Source organism: Salvia splendens, chromosome 1 (genome assembly GCF_004379255.2).
Source record: "Salvia splendens isolate huo1 chromosome 1, SspV2, whole genome shotgun sequence".
In the NCBI taxonomy this organism is placed as follows: domain Eukaryota; kingdom Viridiplantae; phylum Streptophyta; class Magnoliopsida; order Lamiales; family Lamiaceae; genus Salvia; species Salvia splendens.
In genome coordinates this window covers 39,727,590-39,750,945 of record NC_056032.1, presented here as the reverse complement: position 1 = coordinate 39,750,945, position 23,356 = coordinate 39,727,590, and the positions used below count along the sequence as shown (strand labels likewise).

The following is a 23,356-nucleotide window of genomic DNA, read 5'->3' as shown; positions in this document are numbered from 1 at the left end:
GGCTTCGCGGGAACGCCCCTACTTCGGGAAAAAACCATCCAGCTCCTCAAGGAGTATAAAGACGTCTTTGCATGGTCTCCGTTGGACATGACCGGAGTGCCCCCCGAGGTAATCACTCATCGGTTAAATATTGATCCTTCAGTCCGGCCGATAAAACAGAAGCAAAGACTCTTTGCGGCAGAACGAAGTCAAGTCATCCATGACGAAGTCCGTCAATTATTGAAGGCGGATGTGTTATTCGAAGTGAAGTATCCTTCGTGGGTGGCCAATCCTGTCATGATCAAGAAAAAGGAAGGAGGATGGCGGATGTGCATAGATTTCACCGATCTAAATAAGCACTGTCCCAAAGATTGCTATCCCCTTCCGAACATAGATAAAAAAGTAGAAGCTTTGATAGGCTTTGAAATTTTTTGTTTTCTTGATCTGTACAAAGGATACCATCAAGTTTTAATGGATGAGATTGACGCTTCAAAAACGGCCTTCATTACTGATTTCGGCATTTTCGCTTATAAAAAGATGCCATTCGGTTTAAAGAATGCCGGAGCCACTTATCAAAGGATGGTAGACAAGCTTTTTCGGCACCTGATTGGAAAGGAGGTCGAAGTGTATGTTGACGATATAGTCGTCAAAAGCAAAAGCACTTCGGAGTACGAGCACAACCTCAAGTCCACTCTCAACGTGCTCAAGAAAGCCAACCTCAAACTTAATCCCCAAAAGTGTACCTTTTTGGTAGATTCGGGAAAGTTTCTGGGTTGTTGGGTTTCAAAGGACGGACTCAAGGCAAACCCCTCAAAAGTTCAAATCGTTCAGAACATGGCAATGCCGAAGTCCATACATGACGTGCAAAGGCTAACCGGATGTCTAGCCGCACTGAATCGATTCCTTTCCCAAGCAGCCGAAAAGCAACTGCCGTTCTTCAAGGTGTTGAAAAAGGCACCAAAGTTCGAGTGGGGAGCCGAGCAGAAAAAGGCCTTTGACGAGCTCAAAAGTTATCTAGCCGAGCTTCCTATTCTCTCTGCTCCAACCGAAGCCGAAGTAATATTCTTATACTTAGCGGCATCGGATCAAACCATCAGCGCGGTGCTTGTACGAGAAGAAGGCCTAAAGCAGCTTCCCATCTACTTTACAAGCCGAGCATTAAGAGGTCCAGAAACCAGGTATCAACCTCTGGAAAAGATTGCTCTGGCATTAGTAAATGCAGCAAGGAGACTGCGGCCATACTTCTATGCTCACAAGGTATGCGTCTTAACTGATCTGCCACTTCGGCAAGTGTTGACCAAACCAGAAGCATCAGGCAGAATCGCCAAGTGGGCTATAGAGTTGGGAGAGCACACAATTGAATATCTACCTCGGAAAGCCATCAAGGGACAAGCCTTGGCAGATTTTCTTGCAGAAGCGAAGTTCGATCAAGCAATTCCTGTTATTGCCGAACAGAAGAATTCTGCCAGTGCCGAACTAGCACAGCCCTTGGAATCCGAAGTAGAGCCGCCGGACTGCTGGAGCGGGTTCGTAGATGGAGCTTCGAACAAGATGGGAAGTGGAGCTGGTATTTTACTTGTCGCTCCCGACGGACACGAGGTAGCCTACTCACTTCGGTTCCTATTCCCTACTACTAATAATGAAGCCGAGTACGAAGCCCTCCTGGCCGGACTCCAGTTAGCGCAAAGTCTGCTCGTCAAATCTCTCAAAGTCCATTGTGATTCACAAGTCATAGTAAATCACATGTTGGGTACAAGTGAAGCTCGTGACGAGAGAATGAAGAAGTATTTGGACAAAGCGCAAAGCATCAGCCGAAGTTTCTCCTATTTTCGGATAATCCGCATTCCCAGAGCGGAAAATAGCCGAGCAGATACCTTAAGTAAGTTGGCCTCAGATCCGAGCTCAAAGGCGGAAGAATTAATGCATCGAAGCATTGATGAAGCCGAGGTACATTCAGTATCCAGCTCGCCGAACTGGATGACGCCGATCTTGCAGTATCTGGATCAAGGACAATTGCCCGAGGATAAGAGAGAAGCTCGGAAGATCACGTGCCGAGCACTTCGGTACGAACTTCATGAAGGAGTCCTCTTTAGAAAGTCTTACCTCCAGCCGTTATTGCGGTGCGTAGGACCAGAAGAGACGGACTACATCCTCAGAGAAGTTCATGAAGGATCGTGCGGTAGCCACATCGGAGCCAGAGCTTTAGCTAAAAAAGTTCTGAGATGGGGATATTATTGGCCAACCATGGTACAAGAGGCAGTGCAGCTCGTCAAGAAGTGTACGAAGTGCCAAATTCATGCAAATGTCCCAAGGATGCCGCAGACCGATCTATACACTATGCAAAGCCCTTGGCCTTTCATGCAATGGGGCATAGACATAGTGGGACCACTTCCTCAAGCTCCTCGGCAAATGAAATTCCTTATCGTTGCCGTGGACTACTTCACGAAGTGGGTGGAGGCGGAACCATTAGCTACGATAACGAGCTCAAAGGCATTGGACTTCGTCTGGAAGAACATAGTGTGCCGATTTGGCATACCTCACATCCTCATCTCGGATAATGGGACTCAGTTCACCGACAAGACGTTCAAGAATTGGTGCCAAGAGCTGAACATTCAACAGCGGTTCACTTCGGTCTCCCATCCCCAAGCAAACGGACAAACGGAAGTAACGAACCGGATTCTGGTGAAAGGGTTAAAAGCTCGGTTAGAACAAGCCAAAGGACAATGGGTAGAAAATCTCCCTCAAGTCCTATGGTCCTATCGAACTACACCCAAAACCTCCAACGGTGAAACTCCGTATAGTCTGGTGTACGGCACTGAAGCCGTAATTCCGGTGGAGATCGGCGTACCCAGTCCCCGAACTCTAAATTTCTCCTCAGAAATGAATGACGACGGACTGAGAGCAGAACTAGATCTCGCCGAAGAAAGAAGAGAATTGGCGTGCATAAAAGCAGCCAAGTATAAGGAGCAAGTAGCCCGGTACTATAACCAAAGGGTGAAAAAGCTTCAATTTCAAGTGGGAGATCTCGTCTTGAGAAACAACGAAGTAAGCCGAGCAGAAAAGCTGGGCAAACTCGAGCCCACATGGGAGGGTCCGTATCGGGTGTCAGAAGTCCTCGGCAAAGGGTCTTATAAATTGACTCACATGTCAGGAGAACAAGTACCCCGAACATGGCACGTCTCCAACCTCAAGAAGTTCCACTTGTAAGAGACAAAGTCCGGTCAGTCTGTCTTGTGTCTAGTTCGGTCATAGGGGTACATGTTTTTATTTGTTTGTTTTTACTTGTACCTTTTACTTGTCGTTTTATAAAAAGTTTAAAGTTTTTTTTTCTTTCGTCTTTTTCATTTTTTCTCTATGTGTTTTGTCTCTATGTGCTTGTCGTCTCTTACAAATGGTACCAAGGTATATCGTTCTTTAAAGACTGACCCCCTTTTTAGATCGATTATTAAAGACTATTGTGAGTCCAAGCTTCTAAGGAGGATATAAGACCACAATTCAGCTTAACAAGCAGTCCGTCTGAAACGAACTGCAATAAGCCAACGATTGTGAGTCCAAGCTTCCAAGGAGGATACAAGACCGCAATTCAGCTTAACAAGCACTTCGTCTGAAACGAACTGCAATAAGCCAACGATTGTGAGTCCAAGCTTCTCAGGAAGATACAAGACCACAATTCGGCTTAAGAAATAAGCACTTCGTCTGAAACGAACTGCAATAAGGGAAAGTCCGATCCACGCGATAAACCTCGCCGAATTAGGACGACCAAGTTCGGTCAAAGAAGTTTACCTCATAAGACCGGGGACGACCACGTCTAGTCAAAGGGGTTTACTGCATAAGACCACTTCGGTTAACTGGGAAAGTCCGATCCACGCGATAAAACTCACCGAATTAGGACAAGGGAAAGTTCGATCCCGGCGACAAATCGCCAAATTAGAACACAAACCAAGTCCGGTCAAAGATGTTTATTTCATCAGACCAAAGACGAGTCCGGTCAAAGATGTTTATTTCATCAGACCAAAGACGAGTCCGGTCAAAGATGTTTATTTCATCAGACCAAAGACGAGTCCGGTCAAAGATGTTTATTTCATCAGACCAAAGACGAGTCCGGTCAAAGATGTTTATTTCGTCAGACCAAAGACGAGTCCGGTCAAAGATGTTTATTTCATCAGACCAAAGACGAGTCCGGTCAAAGATGTTTATTTCATCAGACCAAAGACGAGTCCGGTCAAAGATGTTTATTTCGTCAGACCAAAGACGAGTCCGGTCAAAGATGTTTATTTCATCAGACCAAAGACGAGTCCGGTCAAAGATGTTTATTTCATCAGACCAAAGACGAGTCCGGTCAAAGAAGTTTACTTCATAAGACCAAGGACCAAGTCCGGTCAAAGAAGTTTACTTCATAAGACCGAGGACAAGTACGATGAAATTTTTTCGCTAAGCTGTAAATACAGTGTTAGAAGCGAAAACAAAATTTCATTTTTCAAATCTTGTTCGGCATACAACTCCGCTACCCTACAAAATGGCGTTACGCTATTACAAAGGACTATTCTACTGTCCAGGGTTGCTGAAGTTAAGCCACCTATCTGCAAAATCCTCTGGAAGCCGAGTTCGGTTGTTCCGAGCAGATGAAGAATAAGCAGGTCGACGAGATGCTATCCTCGACCCAACGCCTCTTCCCCGAGCCCGAGAAGTCCTAACACCTCGGCGATGAAGAGTCTCTGCAATAAGCATCTGCTGATCTTGCTCGCTCATAGTCACAACTCCTCGGCGAATTTCAGTCCGTCCCTGTCTTGACGATTCCGGTTGCTCCTGAGCCCGTTCTCGTCTTGACGTTTCCGGCTGTTCCGGAGTTCGTTGTTGACTTGGAGTAGGATTTTGAACAAGGGAACCAAAGGCTTGATCTGGAGTGCGAGCATCTGTTGGCGGGAAATGCCTAAGGAATCTCTCGATTGCGGGACGCCGGGAAAGAATGATGTCGTACCGAGAAGCCCAGCGCCGCAATGATTTCACAACTTGTTGGCAAGCCGAGCTAAAAAGCATTGTTCCTCCGGAGTACATGATATTCCTCCCACAGTTCGTCAACTCGACTCTGAACATCTGATATGGTCACTCCCCCGCGCACACGGATGTAATCCTCGTACGCAGTCCTCTCAGCAATGGTCGTGTTCAGCTCGGCCTCCAGATCCTTCTTGTCGGACTCTAAGTCCTTATTATCGGCCTCCAGCTTCACTAAACGAGCCAGAAGCTCGTCATTCCTCGTCTGATCGGCTATAGCTCTTTTCTCAGCTTCGTCTAAAGCCGAAGAGTACAGCCGTTTCCAGTGAAGTATCTCCATCTCCTTGAGTACAAAGCAGCTATATTAGTTCGGCAGATGTACCGAGCAGATAGTAAAATACAACAGGAATAAACGCGAGTACGAAAAGCTATACGAAGACAAGTGTAGAGAATTTTTCATTCACAAGGAAAATTTTTTACACTAGGAGGGCTTCAAGGCCATTTTACAAGGAAGAAACTAGACTAAGAGAAGGGAGACGAAATCATACTCCACCAGCTTCGTCTCCGGCTCCTTGGTCTGGTTCAGCTTCTTTCTCCTGAGCTACCTCAGCCTCGGCCTCGCATCCTGCCGGCCTCGCCTCCGCCTCCTGATCGGCTTCCTTCTCCGGATGCCCGGCCCGCTCGACTTCGGCCTCCAGCTCCAGCGGCTCGGCCTCGCCCTCTCCGTTGTAAGTCGAAGCGGGTGAAACGGGTCCCACGGAGGCAAAGATAGCCTCCAGGTTCTCGTCCCGATCAGCTCGACAACTCCGGACTCGGTCTGCAGAAAGCAGGACCGAGGATGAAGCGAGCTCCTCAAGGAGCGGCAGATTCTGAAGCCGAGCTGCTATCTCTCGGCTGTACAGAGGCAGCACGACGTCGGCCCCCTGCTCGCCCTTATCGGCAATTAGCCTTACCAGACTACCGACAAAGGCCGAGAACTGGCTGCTCAAAAAGAGTTTCTCCGTGTAAACACGGAGAGCCTCCCCCTGGGCAGCCACGGCGGCAGCATCCCTCCGTTTCGTCTGCTCTCGCTGGATGACGAGCTGGTTTTTGGCAAACTGAGCTTCATCCTGGGCCGAAATCCTAGCAGCTCTGGCTTTCTCAAAGTTAGCCTCAGCCTGTTCGGCCCGATGACAAGCAGCCGCCAACTTCCTCTGCATCTCAGCATAGTCATTGGACGCTTTGGAGAGTTCGACGGCGACGAGCTTGGAGAGCATATCGTTCCTCTGAAAATGGATAAAGAAAAAAGTCAACAAAGGGGCCACAAAAAATACAGGAAAAAAGCAAGGCCAGAAAATCAAGAAGAGAATTCACCTCGGCGAAGTCCGTGGGCCATAAAAACGGCTCACAGATATGTTCCGAAGGAGGAGCCAAGACCACATCTTTCTCTGGCGCTCTCGGGGGCTTCTGGGCCTTCCCCTTCCCCTTTGCCGAAGTCGACTCCGGCTTCTTCGGATCCGAAGAGGTTTTTTGCCTTTTCGGAGCCCTCTCGGCATCAGACGCCGAGCTGGTGGTTTTCGGCCTCTCCGGCTCCTTGGACTCCGAAGATTTGCGGCTAGCCTTATTCAGCATGTACACTGCCAAAAAGCAAGAAAGCAAAGTCAGATTTTCTTCGTTAAAGCAGTAGAGCATAAAGATAAAGAGAAATCCTCACCCTCGGCCTCTTCGTCCGAAGACGAGATGTCGAACACGACGTCGCCCTTGACGAGCTCAGACTCCGTGTATTGTTTCCTAACTATGGGAATCTTGTTGAGCTCGCCATCGAGCTCGTCCAACGGTTCAGGCCGAGGATGACGGATAACGGACTCCGGCCCTCTCCAGGGAAAACTAGGAGCCGCGGTCCTATCATAGTAGAAGAAGCGATTTTGCCACTTCGGCCACTTCGTTTTACAAAAGGCCCTAAAGGGCTGTAAAGGGATCAAGTAAAACCAAGACCCCTTCCTCTTAAATTGAAAGAATTTAAGGATCGCCTTCAAAGACAAATCCCTTCCTAACCTACGGAGTTCGGCAGCGAAGGCCGACAAGTGCCTCCAAGAGTTCGGAGTCACCTGGCCTAAAGGAAGCTGAAAAAAATCTAGCAAATCTATAAAGGCAGAAGGGAGGGGGAAACGAAGCCCGCATTCTAAGCAGGCCTCGTACACGGTGGCGTACCCCTCCGGCGGGGAGTCAGCCCTATGATCACCGTCAGGTACCACCGCCCTCCCCCCAGGAAAAAAGTATTTTTCGGGTAGGGATACCACAGTATCCTTACTCAAAATACTATGGAAATACTCTACGGTCTTCTCCCCGGACTCTTTCCGGCCAGAAGACCCCTTACCGCCTCTCCTAACGCTACCCGACTCCGAAGAAGAAGAAGAAGACATTTTTCTTACTTTTTGAAGGTGAAGAAAGTCTGAAGAAGCTCTTGAAAGCGGAAAAAAATTTCTCGAGAAAGAGAGAGTATAGAAGACGCAACAGCAAAAGTGTTCAAATGAGGAAGAAAGAGCATATTTATCAGATTCGGAAAAGATTTCGAGATCGTTGCGCTGTTTCGAATTCCACCTTTTCAGGATTCAACGGCCGGATTTTACTGTCGCATTTAATGCAGGCACGCGCAAGGCACGTCCCCTGACGTCAGCCTCCCCCTTACCGTTACCCAGAATGCCGAAGTGACTCACCTCGCCGAAGTGATTCACTTCGCTTTTCGGGGGGGGTAGTGATGGGGTACGAACTAAACCCTAATGGCAAGCCCAATAACAGTGACGGCCCATCAGCCCAGAGCCCAAGAAAGAGTATCTGTTCGGCACCAAAGAGTTCGGACTCAGCCTACAGCTCGGTAAAAGCCGACCAGTCAAGCTCTCCTCTCAGATCGGCAAGAGCTGATCGGTGAAGTCCAGCAGTTCGGTCTCAGCATTCGACCGAACTAGGAGTTAGTGGACTCATGAAAGGCCTCCACGACCTCCACTATACCCACGATCTATTTAGTGGTACGAAGCAGTTATTGAGCAGTTATTGCTCACCCACGATCTTGTTAGTGGGGCTGCAAACCACGATCCTAGTTCAATGTATAAATAGAACTTAGATCAGATAGAAAAGGGTTAAGCTCTCTAGAGATAAAATACCATATAGCAAGTCTGTGTTGTAAGCTGTAATCCCAGATCAAGCAATACAATCTTGCCCTCCCTTCTTCCCGTGGACGTAGATTTACTTCAGTAAATCGAACCACGTAAATTCTCTGTGTCTTGATCTTTATTCTCTACCAGCATTTGCTAACATCAGAAATTCGCGGATTCATCCGCACTTAATCTATTGACGGACTTAGATTATTTGTTAAAGTATGCTTGCTAGTTCTTGTGTTGCTAGTTGGTGGAGCCATTAGGTTGTTGTTTGTGGAAGTAGCCATTGGATTTTCTTTCTTGAGTTTTAACCTAAATAATACTAACACTTATCATCATCTTCTTCTTTTTTCTCATCTTTTCTTTGTCATATTTCTTATTTGGGTTATTGGGTATCTTTTGCAAGAACAAATTCGGGCAACATATGTTTCTTGAATTCACAAAATTCACATTATACTATTAGTATGATTTTTTCAAAACGAGTACAAAAAAGAAATGACTCAAGTAATGTGGGATGGATGAAGTATTTCTTAAAAAATTGTTTAATAAAAAATTAATTTGTTGTATGAAATATAAAAAGTTTGGTACTTAATTTTATTAAAATGTAATTTTGCAAGTAAAACGTTAAAACAATAATAAATTATCTTCTTAAATTTATTAAACTATGCATTTTGCAATAATGATAAATGTATATAAATTGTATATATGTTTAATATTTTTAAAATTTTAAATTAATTAAATTCAATTATTGTTTAATTTTGTTATCAATTACTACTATATAATTAAATTTAGGACACATGGTCAAATAAATTAATTTCATAATTAAATTATAGTAGTAATTTCTAATTTTGATAAATTTGTTCTTAATTCACTCTTTATGAACAATTAACAATTTTTATTTATGGAGTTTATGGTTTATTTCTCTAACTTCAAACTTTTGTAAAATATAAGAAGGGATACATATTGTTAGAAGTGAGCTGCGATTCTCAAGCTACATATTTTGACGCTGCATTCGAGCAGAAAAAATGAGAGTTTACTACGAAGATGATATTCAAGATGCACGGTTTAATTAATTTAGTGGGAGCGATGTAGGAATCAATGAAGAAGAGGCATCAAAGTTGAAATACGACAATATTTATTATTGTGTCCGACCCCCCGAATTCCTTTTTCTGTATCCGTCACTAGATGTCAGCGAGCACTTCCTAAAACCACAAACGCCTTGTACCTTTGATGATTACAACATGTGTTTGCAGAACGTCAAATGCTCGTTCTACTTATTTACACTCTTGGTGCACGTATCTTCTGGTCCGAACTTTAGGAACCAATGAATGGAGCATATAAAGTAAGAGAGAGGTAGAAGGAAAAAGTAATTGCAGTATATTTTAGTGTAGAATGAGGCTCAACTCATTAGAGAGAAATTATCAAAAAATAGAAGTGTATTATTTTTATGAGACAAACGAAAATGAAAAGAGTTTATATTTTTATAAGACATGTGGAGTACTATGATTTTCGATTTCATATAAATCAGGTACTATTATTATGTTACATGTAAACAATTATATTAAAGAATATGATGATTCATTATTCTCTTTATTTGAGTTCGAGTTCACCTATAATAAGATTTTTAAAATTCTATTTATTTATTACTAATAAAAAATCATTAATTTCGTTATTATCTACAGTTTTCCTTATGATTTTTGTAATTTAAAGTGGAAATTTCATTGTCAAAATAATCTACAAATAAAAAAATAAATCATAGTGCTTTTAAGAAAGTAGAAATGGGGCAATTGTAATTAATTGAAGCTACTAATTTCAAGAAAGCAGTCCCTTTACATATTCTAGGTAGTAGACTATGTAGTGAATTCATACAAATTTATCAGAATAAAGAAGGGACTAATTGTGGCGAAGTTAAAGATTTGATTTTTGTTAATCAGACAGTTAGAGGACAAATTGAGGAAGTAATCTGTTAAAAACTTATAATTGATGAAACTGACCGATCATTGATTGTTCGTCGTAAATTCAGAGAAGATTATTATACTTACTTGGAGAACTAAATACTCTATGTACGGTGAAAAAAATAAACTTTTAGTCGAGCACATGCTTAAAGCATAATTAATAATAAAGTAAAAAAAATAATATTACTATTTAAGATAGTGTCAGTGGAAAATAAAATCTACTAATGGAGTTGGAGAGTTTATAGTACTACTACTGAACTAAAAAAATACTCCATCCGTCCCACAATAAGAGTCACTCTTATTGTGAGCACAGATTTTAAGAAATATAAAGAATAGTGAGTTGAAAAAGTTAGTGGAATATGATCCATTTTTTTATACTCCCTCCGTCCCGCACTACTCGCACTTATTTCCTTTTTGGGCGTCCCAAGTTACTTGCACTCTTTCCATTTTTAGTAAAAATTTTCACCTACAGCCGTCATTTTTTACTTTCCTATACACTCATTCCTTAATCTCCGTGCCGAAAAGGAAATGAGCGAGTAGCCCGAGACGGAGGGAGTATTAGTTTTATAATAAAATGTGAGTTGAGTGAGTTAGTGGAATGTGAGACCTACTTACCATTCATGGTAAAAATGAAGTGTGAATCTTATTGTGGGACGGACCAAAATGGTAAAATGTGACTCTTATTGTAGGACGAAAGAGAGTAATTTATATTTTTTTAAGGATGAAGAAAATATATAATAGTAGTAACTATTTATCTTATGTCAAATGCCGACTTTGTGTATGTTATAAATCAATACGAAAAATAGTTACTCATTGTACATGTAGAAATGTACTTTTAAAATCTGTTGATTTGTCTATTTAAAATAAGGACATAACAATCCGGCCATACAATCTTAAATTTATTTCACTTTGTCATTTTTATACGTCCATTATTTATTTCATTCCATTTTTATCGTACGATTTTTTTCTATAATTTGGAACTCTGTAATTTTTTCTGTATGAATTTTAAAAAAATTGAAGAAATATGAGCCGTATTCTTTTTCTCTAATATTCATTTTTATCGTACGACAAAAATCCATTTTAATTCCATTGTATATTATATATTTAATATTTTTTTAATTGTAATTTATATAAATTCATTCCACTTTGCATTTTTTTTTTCAATTCCACAATCATATATAATGTGTAAGGTAATTTTAACAAAATAGGTACTCCGTAGTTTTTTATGCAATTTCAATTGGAATATAAATTGATATTTAGGATGTTTGATGGGACAAAGAAACTGTTATATTTGAGTCATTCAAAATATAGTAGTATTGTTTTTTTTAGTAAAGAAAATATAGTGGGTATGTTTTTAACGATTATTCCCGATAATATCATTGTCGATCAATTAGGAGTAATTGGACATTCGTCTTCAATAATCATTTTGTACAATCAAATACACATATATGATGTCGACAAGCACTTTCCGAAACCATAAACACGTCGTACCTTTGATGATCGAAAACACAAGTTTGCAGAACGTTAAATGCTCGTTCTAAGTCTTTACACTCCTAGTGTACATAGTGTACATATCTAGTCCAGACTTTAGGAACCGATGGGTGGTGGATATAAAGTAATCATTGGTTTTTAAATCAATGAAAATGAGGTGGCTAGCATCATCATCGTCTAAATTGCTATCATCGATGTTATAGTTGAGATTAGAGGTAGCGAATCAAGTATCCACGGGTACCCAATCCAAAAATTTCGCGTGCCTGCACTAAAAATGTAAATGCAACCCCGCCCGAACTTGATCCAATTGTGCATTTGGATTAGCCGACCCGATGCGAGTTCCCGTACCCAATAAATCAGTATCCGAATATCAAACATAATTATTTTATAATATGTTTTTATTACTATATTTCTTCTAACTTGACAATAATAATTCAAATCATTAAATCATGTATACCATTAGGCACTTCATACACGGAGATATCCACCAACTTTTTCGTAAATAACTTTAAACAATTCTATTCATGGTCAAGAGTAATGAAAGATTGTGAAAATAATAGTGGGGCAATTGTTATTAATAATAAATCTAAAAATGAAAAATAAATCACAGTGCTTTCAATACCGTTAAATTTGAATCTTCAAAGATAATATAAAAAAGGTAATAAATCAATTGCAGATGGTCGATATATGTTTGCAGGGACCTCAATTTATTAACTGTAGATTCTTCACTTGAATTACTGGCTTACTGCAATTAATTTGATGTGTTTTTCTTCCCTATTTAACCTGCATCATTGTAACCCTACTTGTTCATCTCACTCTGTCTGTTCTTTGTTCTTTTTTTTTTCCAATCGCAAGAATATATTTTATTCATTTTTTTTCAATTGAGAGAATCTGCCTTTGTGATTGAAGTTCTTCTTTGTTGGAAATTTCTGGTTTTATTAGATACTTATTTGCTTCTATATGCTACTTGAAAGAATCAGTTTTTGTTCTTGTTGCTGCTGCATGACTTGAATCTATATTCTTTTGTATGGAAAATCAGGTCAAGAGGGAAAAGGTTCGAATTTGTTCAAAATAAATAATTAGGTAAATGCAGATACAACAAGCTACTGAACGTGGAAATAAATGTTTTATTTGTTTCAGGATCTAAATTATTACTTATTTGATTCTTATTTGAAATTTGCTTTGGCAGTCTCAGTTTCTATCTAAATGACTCAGACTAAATGAATTCTAATGAGGTATAGTTTGCTTGTTTCCCTGATTTCGTACACTTCTTAGCATATGGTATCTTGTTGTTACAGATTGAATCTTCTTCCTTCATAACAAACTCACCTATGTGTCTTAAGATTTTCCGGCATCAGTTTGGTAAGTTTCCCACTTTGCTATGTGCTAGTTGCCTTCCAAGTGTTTTTTATCGTCTCGTGAATTATGGCATAACATATGTGCATCAGTTTTAAACCATTTATAGCTATCTGCCTTGTTATAGAACTAAAATTTCAAAAATGTATTTGTTGTGGCAAGCATTCTGCTGGTTTACATGTCCAAACTCTCCTTACTCACAAATGATAAAAATAGACTTGGCTGGATTTCTTAGGCAAAAGTTGCAATGGTGGGTGAGGTTTAGCTAAAGTAGTTAAAAGAATAAAGTTTTCATGGTTAACTGTTTGGCCCCGAAAAAAACTGGTATTGAAAAATTACATGTAGATAATTATGTATGAAGTCCTTTTTTCCTTTTCAGTTTTACTTCGAAGTAAGCTCTCTTACATTGCGTGTTTATCCAAACAGTTCCAATTTCTGTATGTCTTTACTTTAGCTAGGTTTTAGCCACCTTTGATAAGTTTTGCCTAAGAAAACCAGTCTGGCCTATCTACGTCGTTTGTGAAAGAGGAATGAGTCCCCTTGAATATTTTGAACCAGTAAATGCTTTATCTGAGGAATCAGTTTATGCTGTAATATCATGTAAACATGTGTGCTATAAATTCTTTCAATTGTTTTTTCTTCCCTCTACCCCTGAAATCTGGCGAAGCCAGAACATGAATATCACTTCTCATTTACAAGTTGTAATATGTTCATTTTGTTGTTTATAACATAATTTATTTATAATCCATCCATATTTAGGATCTTAAACTTGGTTTGCCGTTTGAGTGGCAAGACTAAGATGTGAAGTTCCTGTTTCTCCTCATCTTATTAGAGCCTAGGGAAAATATGGAAAGCATGTTTGACGTCGCAGGTGTCAAGGATGGAAATACAATTAATTCACCATGTGTAAATATTTTTTGGGAGGAGCTAAACAACAAGATTCTTTTCGAGCTGCTGAAGAACTGAAGAGTCAGAACGTCAAACCCAATCTTTTTCCCTCTACTACTCAAAGAGAACGGCAGACTCAGTTGTGAAAGGTTCCATTTTATATAGATGATGTTCATGGAATGAGAGATTCTTTATTGGAATGAAACTCCAAGAAATTTTTTGGAGGAATAATGTATGGAATTGCTACATGCATATACATGAATTACTCTAAACTTGAGGTTTTTCTTTGTTGATATTTTACCTAGTTCCCTAAACATAATAATGAATTGTATTTTTTTTCCTACTGAGCTATAAGGAAAGACTTGATTGTGATGAATGACTTATTGCCGTCGCGGAAACTTCAATATTGATATGGTTTTTAGTTCTAGGATGACTAAAACTCATGATCAGTCCCTGTACATGAAAAATGACTGCACATTGGATGATTTACATATGATAAATTGGCTCCTTCATTTGGAAAAGCAAAAATATTGTCTATGAAGGGGGCTTGCTTCTCTTCTTGTCTATACTAAAACAAATAATTGCACTAAAATTTCCTGTTTCTTCATATTAGCTGCTGCTACTCTTGACTTTTCATCGTTTCATCTACGAACAGTACATCATCAATCCAAGCAATGATGTTAAATGCCAAACCTTCAAGCACTCTTGAATAGCTCTCAAGCACCGCCTGTCCTACATCCTGCAAAATGACATTCGTAGACACGTTAAATCCACCCTGCACTGTATTCGAAAATTTAATTCATCTTGTGATTTGGAAAGAGAAACTTGCCTTGTTGTATTGGATTTTACTTGTATCCAATGTAGTTTGTGAAAGCTCGGGGTATCTCTGCTTCAAGCAGAATAACAGAGTCTCCGCTCTTGCTGCCAGGATATGGTTCTTGTCATTCCTATCTATGTCAGACACGAGATCTTTAACCACTTCCCATGATGTTTTCGAGTGAGCGATACAAATTTTCCTCCGCCATGTGTGCATGGAAGCCTCGACTTTGTCTGCCAGCTCGAGGGCTTCGTGCTCGGAGCTTATGTTGAGAGAATCAAGCAGATGATTAGGTGAGAACTTTTCTGCATTGTACATATAGCGGTAGATTGTATCTCCCACAATTGCTTTTCCACTCTGAGTAATATTGCAGAAACACAGTTAGCATTTTCTTCTTCTTTTCATAATATATACAACCAAGAATTTAAACATCACTACCTTGGGCAGGGTAGCCATGTATGATTCTGGGATCTGCATTTCAGAAAGAATGCCACTGTTTATTGCCATTGCTGCCTTGTGAATCTGGCTAGCACGGTCGTGCTTCTGCCTCAGATGTTTCTTGCTTTTCTCGGAGAGGCCACCAAGGGGGACGCAGGGAACAGGTAGCCACCATTTCTCCTCATTCCGCTGTGTCTGTGGCTGAACGATCCTCCTGAATGATCCAGAACGGGTCGAGTTCCCTGACATGCTCCCCTGCTCAGCATACCAAAACTCATTATCCCGGAAGCTGTCAAGAACATCCTGTTTCACAAAGCATCATCATCATCATCAGAGTTCAAATTCTCATTTATTACTAGTATTAGTTATTAATCCATCTTTTAGTATTTTTTTTACCAGGAGCAGCGCGTCGAGTTTCTTCAAGGCTGGGAGGTTGATGTGAATGTCTGATCTTGGCCTGCTTGCCATCACCTGCAAATTGGAATCTTCACCTTAGTACATGAAACTGTGGCAGCAAGTAAATTTAACAATTTTTGCCTCATTTTGTAAGATTTTATTTATTTATGGATACATACCTCTAAAGTAGTCCCATCTTTTAATGTCTGCAATGAGGGTCTGAATTCTAGTATGTAATCACACACAGATAATAGACAGTTCATTTCTCTCTTCCACATCATCCTTTTCTCATGATGCAGTGGCTCTAACCTCTGCTGCTGACCAAACACAGAAGCTGCATTCCATAATGAAAAAAAGTCAGACAGAGAGAGAGGGAGGAGAGATACACAAAAAGAGAGAGAGATATATATACCATAAAGATTGGTTATGGCATTTGAGATTGCAACAGCAGTGCACACTCCTTTACCACTTCCAGACATGTCCTCTCCCAGCAACAGCCTTGAAAATCTCTCTTTCATCAACTCTAGCTCTGTAAAAATTATTTCCCAATCATTACAATTCAAAGGAAAAAAACATGATACATTAATCTCCCACACACATACCTAGATCCATGATCTCATCATCCAAGCCATGCTTGTGCTGCCTCATGCCTAATCTGGAGAGGGCGGCGCGTGCAGGGGACTTGAGGCCTTGCCAGCTGAGAGGCGAGGCAGGTTCAAAGCAGCTGTGATCTTCGGAAAAGGCCGAGGCTTCAGAGTTAGTCCGGCAGTAGGCGAACGAGTCAAGCGAATGATCTGCCGAAGAAGGAGAAGGCTGATATCCTGCATCGTAACTCTCATCACTGTTTGATAAGCTCTCCATTTCTCACAATGTGCAACTTTTTTTCAATGGTTTCGGACTGATCACCTATCAAGAATTCAGATAATATACATAAATTCCAGATTCAAATTTGAATGCCAAACCGGGAAAATTACTCATATAACAAAGGTTGAGAAAAAAGAGAGGATAAAAAAGGAAGTAAATGTCACTGTTTATGTTCAGACGTTTGAATAAATTCTGCACAATGTAGCAAAGTTTTATTGCAAAGAGTAAAGCAAAATGGTGAGAATTAACAAAACTGAGCTTTTTATATAAACAACAAGAAGAATAATAAAGCTAACAACGGCAGTTAGGAAAGAAAGCAACGGTATATTTTCTTTATTTACCTTTTAATTGTGACAAGATTTTGAATTTGAACAGTGGGAATTAAGGGCTACCGTTTGAAACATCTCTCTCTATCACACTTTTTCTTCTCCAAAACCAACTTTTTTTTAGATAATAAAACCCAGAATTTCTCTAACCCTTTTGATTGTATGAATTAGAATTTGTAAAGGAGAGGCAATAAACTTGGAATGAGATATTGGGAGTGGGATTGGCTGGGATAGTGGCGTGATATGTGTTAGTTGCCAATGAAATAATTAAGATGGGGGGTTATATTAGTACAATATATTACCTAATATATAATTATAGAAATAGTTAATTACTCCCTTTTATAAAATAATGTTAGGTCGTCTTGGATGCTTCCACGAGCTCAAGGGCTGCTTCATTTGGAATTTTTTTTAAAGGTGTTGCAAAGATAACATATAAAAAAGATGATGACTTTAATGTAGTCTACTCACAAGTAATTATTTTATAAGTATAGTTCTTGCCGACTTATTTTTTATATAGAAATTATGCAAGTCTAGTGTATTAGTTCTACTCATATGCCCAATATTTTCTAATTTGTGAAGGTATAAATGAATTTGAGTAAATCGATGCAGAAGGAGTTGGTGGAATTAATCTTGTGGTTTTTTTATTTTTAATTACATGAGATAAGATTGTTCGCTTTATACTTTTATCAGATAGAGGTACCAAAGCTAATATGAGTAAAGATGTCATAGGAATTAATGTAGAAACGTTTTGAAATCATAAAAATCAAAATGAAAAAAATGTGTTGATTCTTGCTTAACATTTTTATAAAAAAAACATAAAGAAACACTGCTGAATTTTTAATTAAATAAATATAGATTCTTTGAACCATACTTAGGTATTGAAGTGATAGACGTGCACATCATGATTTGCCTGTTATTAGGTTCACAAATGGGTCTTAACAACGTGCATGAGTTAAAGGAGTGTTTCAATGATAGCAAAATAGTCAATGGGTGGCATAAGAAATTAATTAATTAAAGAAAGGTTTCAGAAAAATATAAGATCTTTGTTTATGCAAATCGGCCAACTCCATCACAATTAAATTTTCCTTGAAATTTGTGCTTACTGTCAATCATAAACTAAATCAATGCGTGATTAAGTTACAGCGATTATAGATGTGAACCGTTTTTTTAATCTATTTGTACAGTTAAAAAACATTTAAAAAGAAAAAAAGTATAGTAGCAATGGGACTTTATGTTTGATCAGATCTATATTTTGGTTTCCTTGTATGTTTCTTGAAAAGTAATCTGTCATCGAAATGTGGCAGTATGTGTTCGTGTAGATTATTTTTATTTTTGATTTTTGATCTCATCCAACATGAGTTTATATGCTCCAATGACTTCATGGATGATAAGTTCATCAGCATCTTTCATTCTTCACCACACAAGCAAGCAGTTCCAAAAAGACATCCAAGGCTTTCTGAGGCCTCTCATTTTCAACACAACCACGTATTATATGATCCTCCAAGAAATGATAGCGTGGTTCTGCATAAATCAGTTTAACTAGAATATACTCATAAATAAGAAAAAATTAAAAGAAAGGAAAAATTGATGTGAGGGTTATAAATGTAGTATTACCGTGATTCGTGAGATCTATGTAAAGTGTAAATGAATTGGTATTTTATGGATGGATGAAGATGTAACATATAAATAAGTAAATATGCGTTCCACTTGATGATCCGCCCGCTGCACGAGCAGCTGAATTTCTTAATTCCTTCTCTTTTCCGCTTGAGTATTCTGACGAGGGAGATGAAAATCGAAAATCAAAAATCAATTGTTAGTAGAAGATGAGGAGTGCTTTGCTGAGGCTGAGAGTTACAATTCACTGATTTTCTAGGATAAATTTAAAACTATTATTTACAACTTTTATGTTGTTCTATTTATTGAGAACATAATTGTGTTATAGTAATTGATTCATTGAAGATTAGTTAATGAGTTTCTCTTAAATCAACTTCTGAAAAGCAAACAACTTTGTGTTCATAATCTAAAATATATAGCTTTAATCTATCCATCTTCAGTGGATTTGTTGGCTAGAATTGCATTATACAACTTCTTTCAGAAATCAGTTCCAGAATGTGTGTCTGTCTAAGTTTTTGCTCATCTTTAATGTTACCATAGTTGATGGTTGATTGCTGGTGGGGCATAGTTGAAGCTCATAACCCTCAGCAATACAACTGGTCAGGCTATAGGAAGCTGTTTCATATCGTTAAACATCTCCATCTCAAGCTTCAAGTGAGTGATTGAGTTATGTAGCTTCATGTCATTTTCTCACTATTTTCTTTCACTTACTTTTCAATTAGGTTAGTTGTGTCTTTTCACGAGAGTGGAGGCAATGGCTGAAGTTGTCATAGATATTTCTTATGGGCTTAAGCCCATTTTTATTTATTTGCAGCTAAAGCCCATGCACTGATGAAAGCAGAATATGATTGAAACCTTTTTTTTAATATAGGAACTGCTAAAATCGTGAGTGATAATTGAAAGTTATGTAGGCCGGCGGTGGTGGTGGTGGAGCTGCCAAAATGCCACAGCCGCTAGCGATGACAGCTTCCATGCATTATGCGCCGTCCGGTCTCACCGCGCGCAGTCTTCAGCCGCCTGGGCGGAGTCTCATAGGTTTGATATTGTGGTGTTTGATTGTAAAATTCGGAAACTATTACATAATTTTTTGCTTGTTTACGGTTTACTAAATTCAGAAGCACCCTGTGTATATTGATCGCGTATGAAATCCGGTAGAAGGAATAACCAGTGTTTAATTTTTTTTAATTGCTTTTAATTTCGTATAGGTTCTTTGAAGCATGGAAAATTTAATTGTATGGATACATGGTGGGTTTTGATAAATTGTATTTCGTCCTTGATGCTAAAAGGGGTTATTGGTTTCATTTTTGTGATTCTTCTGTTTATCAAGCTTCCCATTACTGGGATCTAATTGAAGTAAAACTTCTGTGTCACTGATGAAACTGCAATTATTGATATACTTGAAATTTTGCCATATCCTCTAGGCCTCTGTTGTAACATAAATGGGAATTGTTTCAGCTGAGTTCCCCAGAAATATTTTCCACTCAGAGTAGGTAACAGTAACATTTTGGGATGATGGTGCCTGGTTAAGCATATGAGGGATTTTCTTGATTTTGTGTTGACATGGAAGCCATGCTGATTCCAAGTTCTTTCTGTAGTTCTTGGATGTGTAGTTGTGTGTTTTTTTGTAATAATGGAGTGCTCATTTCAGTTGGAAGAAGAAGAGAAGAAGAAGGAAGCTCGGCTTTGAGCTCGGCTTTGAGTTCGGCTTTGAGCCGAGAAGACAGTTGGTCTTGAGCCGAGAAGCAAAGGAGTTCGGTTTGTGTACCGAGAAAGAAGTTCGGTTTGTGAACCGAGAAGGGAGCTCGGTTGTGAGCCGAAGATAGTGCTCGGTTGTGAGCCGAAGATAGTGCTCGGTTGTGAGCCGAAAAGAAAGTTCGGTCTTGAGTCAAGAATAGAGTTCGTCTTGAGCCGAGAAAGAAGAAGCAACAGTTCGGTCTTGAACCGAGAAGGAAGTTCGGCCTAGAGAAACTAGCCGTTGGAGCAGCAGTTAGTTAGCCGAGATATAGCAGTTATTCTTCTTGCTTTCTTGATTCTTCTTGTAGTTAATAGTAGCAGTTGCTACTTGATTGTAGAGCTTTAAATAGCTCAAAACCATGTACGTAGTGAGTAGTGAAAATCAATAAAGAGTTTTCAAGTTTTCTCTCCAAGATTACCATCTTCGATACTCTAAGTGTGAGTGTGTGTTCTTCTGCATTGTGAGTTATCATACAACTGTGAGTGTGTGTGTGATTCACCTGAGTGTGTGTGAAAGTCTTGTGCGTATTGAATCCCAACAAGTGGCGCCGTCTGTGGGAAGGGGATATTGAAGCTGATTTGCAGAGGATCAAACGGTTTCATAGATGGCAGCAAGGCTTGATGCAGAAAAGTTCACAGGCAAGAATGATTATAGCCTGTGGAAGATGAAGATGAAGGCGGTCTTGATTCAACAAGGCTTGGCCGCAGTTCTTGCAAATACAGAAGAGAAAGGAAAGGCTCCAATGCTTGATGATAAAGCTCAGGCAAAGATGGAGGAGATGCAGCTCAAGGCACATTCTGCAGTGATTCTGTGCCTTGGAGATAAGGTCTTGAGGGAAGTTCAAGAAGCCAAGACTGCGGTGGAGATCTTGAACAGGTTAGATGAAGTTTACCTGGCAAAATCTTTGGCTAACCGGCTGTATCTCAAGAAGAGGCTCTATGCCTATAGTTTTTCTGGTGAAAAATCTATCATAGAGCAGTTGGAGGAGTTCAATAAGATCATTGATGATCTGGGCTCTGTGGATGTTAAAATTTCAGATGAAGACAAGGCCATTCTTACATTGAATGCCTTGCCTAGCTCGTATGACCAGTTGAGTGATGCAATTATCTATGGCAGAGATAAGCCTATCACCTATGCAGAAGTCTACTCGGCCTTGATGGCTAAGGAACTCCAGAAGACTACCAGCAGAGGCTCTGCAAGCTCCAATGTTCAAGCTGCAGAGGCCTTGAATGTGAAGAAGTTCAAAAAGCAGAACTTCAAGAAAAAGTTTGAGGGCTCTAAACCCTCAAGTTCTGATGCTCAGAAGGAAACCAGAGCATGTTTTTGGTGCAAGAAACCAGGGCACTTGAAGAAGGACTGCCATGCCTGGAAGAGAAAACTAGCCTCTGAGGGCCACAACACTTCTGATTGTGTAGAGAGTACTGATCCCCCTGCTCAACTCATGAATGTCAGTGATAATGGGATCAGTCACAGGTGGATAATGGACTCAGGGTGCAGCTTCCATATGTGCCCCAACAAATCTTGGTTTCATGATCTTCAGGATGCATCAGGGACTGTAGTTCTTGGAAATAACCATGTGTGTCAGATCAAAGGGATAGGGAAAGTGAAGCTAAGTTTGCAAGATGGCTCTATAAAGATCCTAACTGGGGTGAGGTATATTCCGGAAGTGAAAAGAAATCTCATCTCATTGGGAATGCTGGAGGAGAAAGGGTTCACCATATTGATGAGTCAGGGAAAGATGCTTGTGAAATCTGGGAATGCAGTGATGATGGAGGCTGACAGAGAGCACATTCTCTATTATCTGAAGGCTAAGGCTGTTGATGGAGAAAGCAATGCAGTGTCAGATGATTCCATAATGCTATGGCACAAGAGATTGGGCCATCCAGCAGAAGGAAGCTTGAAAGAACTCATCAAGAAGGGCCTGATCTCTGGAGATTTCAACAAGATGGACCCCTGTGAGCAGTGTATACTTGGAAAAGCAAAGAAGGCACCCTATCCTACAGGTATTCACTCTTCTACAGCCCCGTTAGACTACATACACAGTGATCTCTGGGGCCCTTCACCTGTAAGCTCAATTGGTGGTGGGAAATACTACCTTGCTATTATTGATGACTACACTAGGAAACTGTGGGTGTACATACTGAAAGAAAAATCAGAGACATTCACAAAATTCAAGATATGGTGTAAAGAGGTGGAGCTAGAGAAGGGAAGGAGTGTTAAATGCCTAAGAACTGACAATGGCTTGGAATTCTTGTCTACTGAGTTTGATCTGTTTTGCAAAGAGAAGGGTATGAAGAGGCACCGCACTGTTCCTGGTAACCCCCAGCAAAATGGTGTTGTGGAGAGGATGAATAGGACTATCCTAGAGAGAGTAAGGTGCTTGTTACTCAGTTCTGGTCTGAGCAACAGATTTTGGGGAGAGGCTGTGTATACAGCAGCCTATCTCATCAATAAGTGTCCATCTACTGCCCTTAAGTCTGAGACTCCTGATTACATGTGGTATGGAGCCCATAGTGACTACTCAAAATACAAGGTGTTTGGGTGCGCAGCCTATGCTCATGCTAGGCAAAGTAAGCTTGAGGCTAGGGCTCTGAAATGCATATTACTGGGGTATCAGAGGGGTGTTAAGGGGTATAGGCTCTGGTGCATTGAGCCTGGTAGGCAGAAGGTGGTGGTGAGTAGGGATGTTGTGTTCTTGGAGGATCAGATGCCATACTTAAAAAGGAAGCTGGACTCCAATGAAGTTGAGAGTGATTTCCTCAAGGTGGAGCCAGTGGGACTTTGCCAAGGAGCAGGTGGAGCCTCTGACTCAGAAAGTGAGTCTGAACCAGAGGATGATGGTGCTCTAGCTCGAGGTAGAAAAAATGATGAGCCTACAGCAGATTCTGCCAGAGAGTACCAGATAGCAAGAGATAGAGGCAGAAGAAATACAAGACCACCTGAAAGGTTTTCTGATGTGGTCTACTATGCACTTTGTGCTGCTGAGAGCATTGATATTGCAGATCCTCTCACATATAAAGAAGCCATGAAGAGTAAAGACAGAGAAAGGTGGATTGAAGCCATGAATGAGGAAATGGAATCTTTACTCAAGAACAAAACATGGATTTTGGTGGATAAATCCAGACTGACTACAGATGGAAAAGAAAGGAGGCTGATCAGTTGTAAGTGGTTGTTTAAGAAAAAGATTGAGACCACTGATAAAGATAGAATCAGATTCAAGGCAAGGCTGGTGGCTAGGGGCTTCACACAGCAAGAAGGAATTGATTTCAATGAAGTATTTGCTCCAGTTGTTAAGCACACTTCGATTAGGATCTTGTTGGCAGTTGTGAACCAGCTAGACTGGGAGCTACAACAGCTTGATGTGAAGACAG

The 23,356-nt window shown here is 40.2% G+C and overlaps 1 protein-coding gene and 1 long non-coding RNA gene across 2 annotated transcripts; one reads left to right on the top strand and one right to left on the bottom strand.

Annotated features, from left to right (window-relative positions):
• The first annotated feature begins 12,280 nt into the window (after positions 1–12,280).
• On the top strand, positions 12,281–15,518 carry LOC121751205. The gene is made up of 4 exons (XR_006040023.1): positions 12,281–13,944; positions 14,724–14,905; positions 15,060–15,214; positions 15,450–15,518. It is a non-coding gene; the product is annotated as an uncharacterized LOC121751205 (long non-coding RNA).
• On the bottom strand, positions 13,974–16,864 carry LOC121750483 (rop guanine nucleotide exchange factor 3-like). The gene is made up of 8 exons (XM_042145023.1): positions 16,652–16,864; positions 16,049–16,352; positions 15,859–15,975; positions 15,626–15,780; positions 15,447–15,521; positions 15,051–15,353; positions 14,625–14,969; positions 13,974–14,534 (listed from the first exon to the last, which is right to left on the bottom strand). Exons 2-8 carry the CDS (start codon positions 16,305–16,307, stop codon positions 14,415–14,417), a joined length of 1,374 nt encoding a protein of 457 aa, XP_042000957.1. The 5' UTR covers positions 16,308–16,352; positions 16,652–16,864; the 3' UTR covers positions 13,974–14,414.
• Between the last annotated feature and the right edge of the window lie 6,492 nt (positions 16,865–23,356).

Bases quoted from the DNA above. Each gene is read 5' to 3' on its own strand.
- LOC121750483 (XM_042145023.1), bottom strand. From the start codon at position 16,307: ATGGAGAGCTTATCAAACAGTGATGAGAGTTACGATGCAGGATATCAG. The intron at 15,781-15,858 runs GTATATATATCT...TATGGAATGCAG, and splicing joins TGCCATAACCAATCTTTATG to CTTCTGTGTTTGGTCAGCAG. The intron at 14,535-14,624 runs GCAAGTTTCTCT...GTCATTTTGCAG, and splicing joins GTAAAATCCAATACAACAAG to GATGTAGGACAGGCGGTGCT.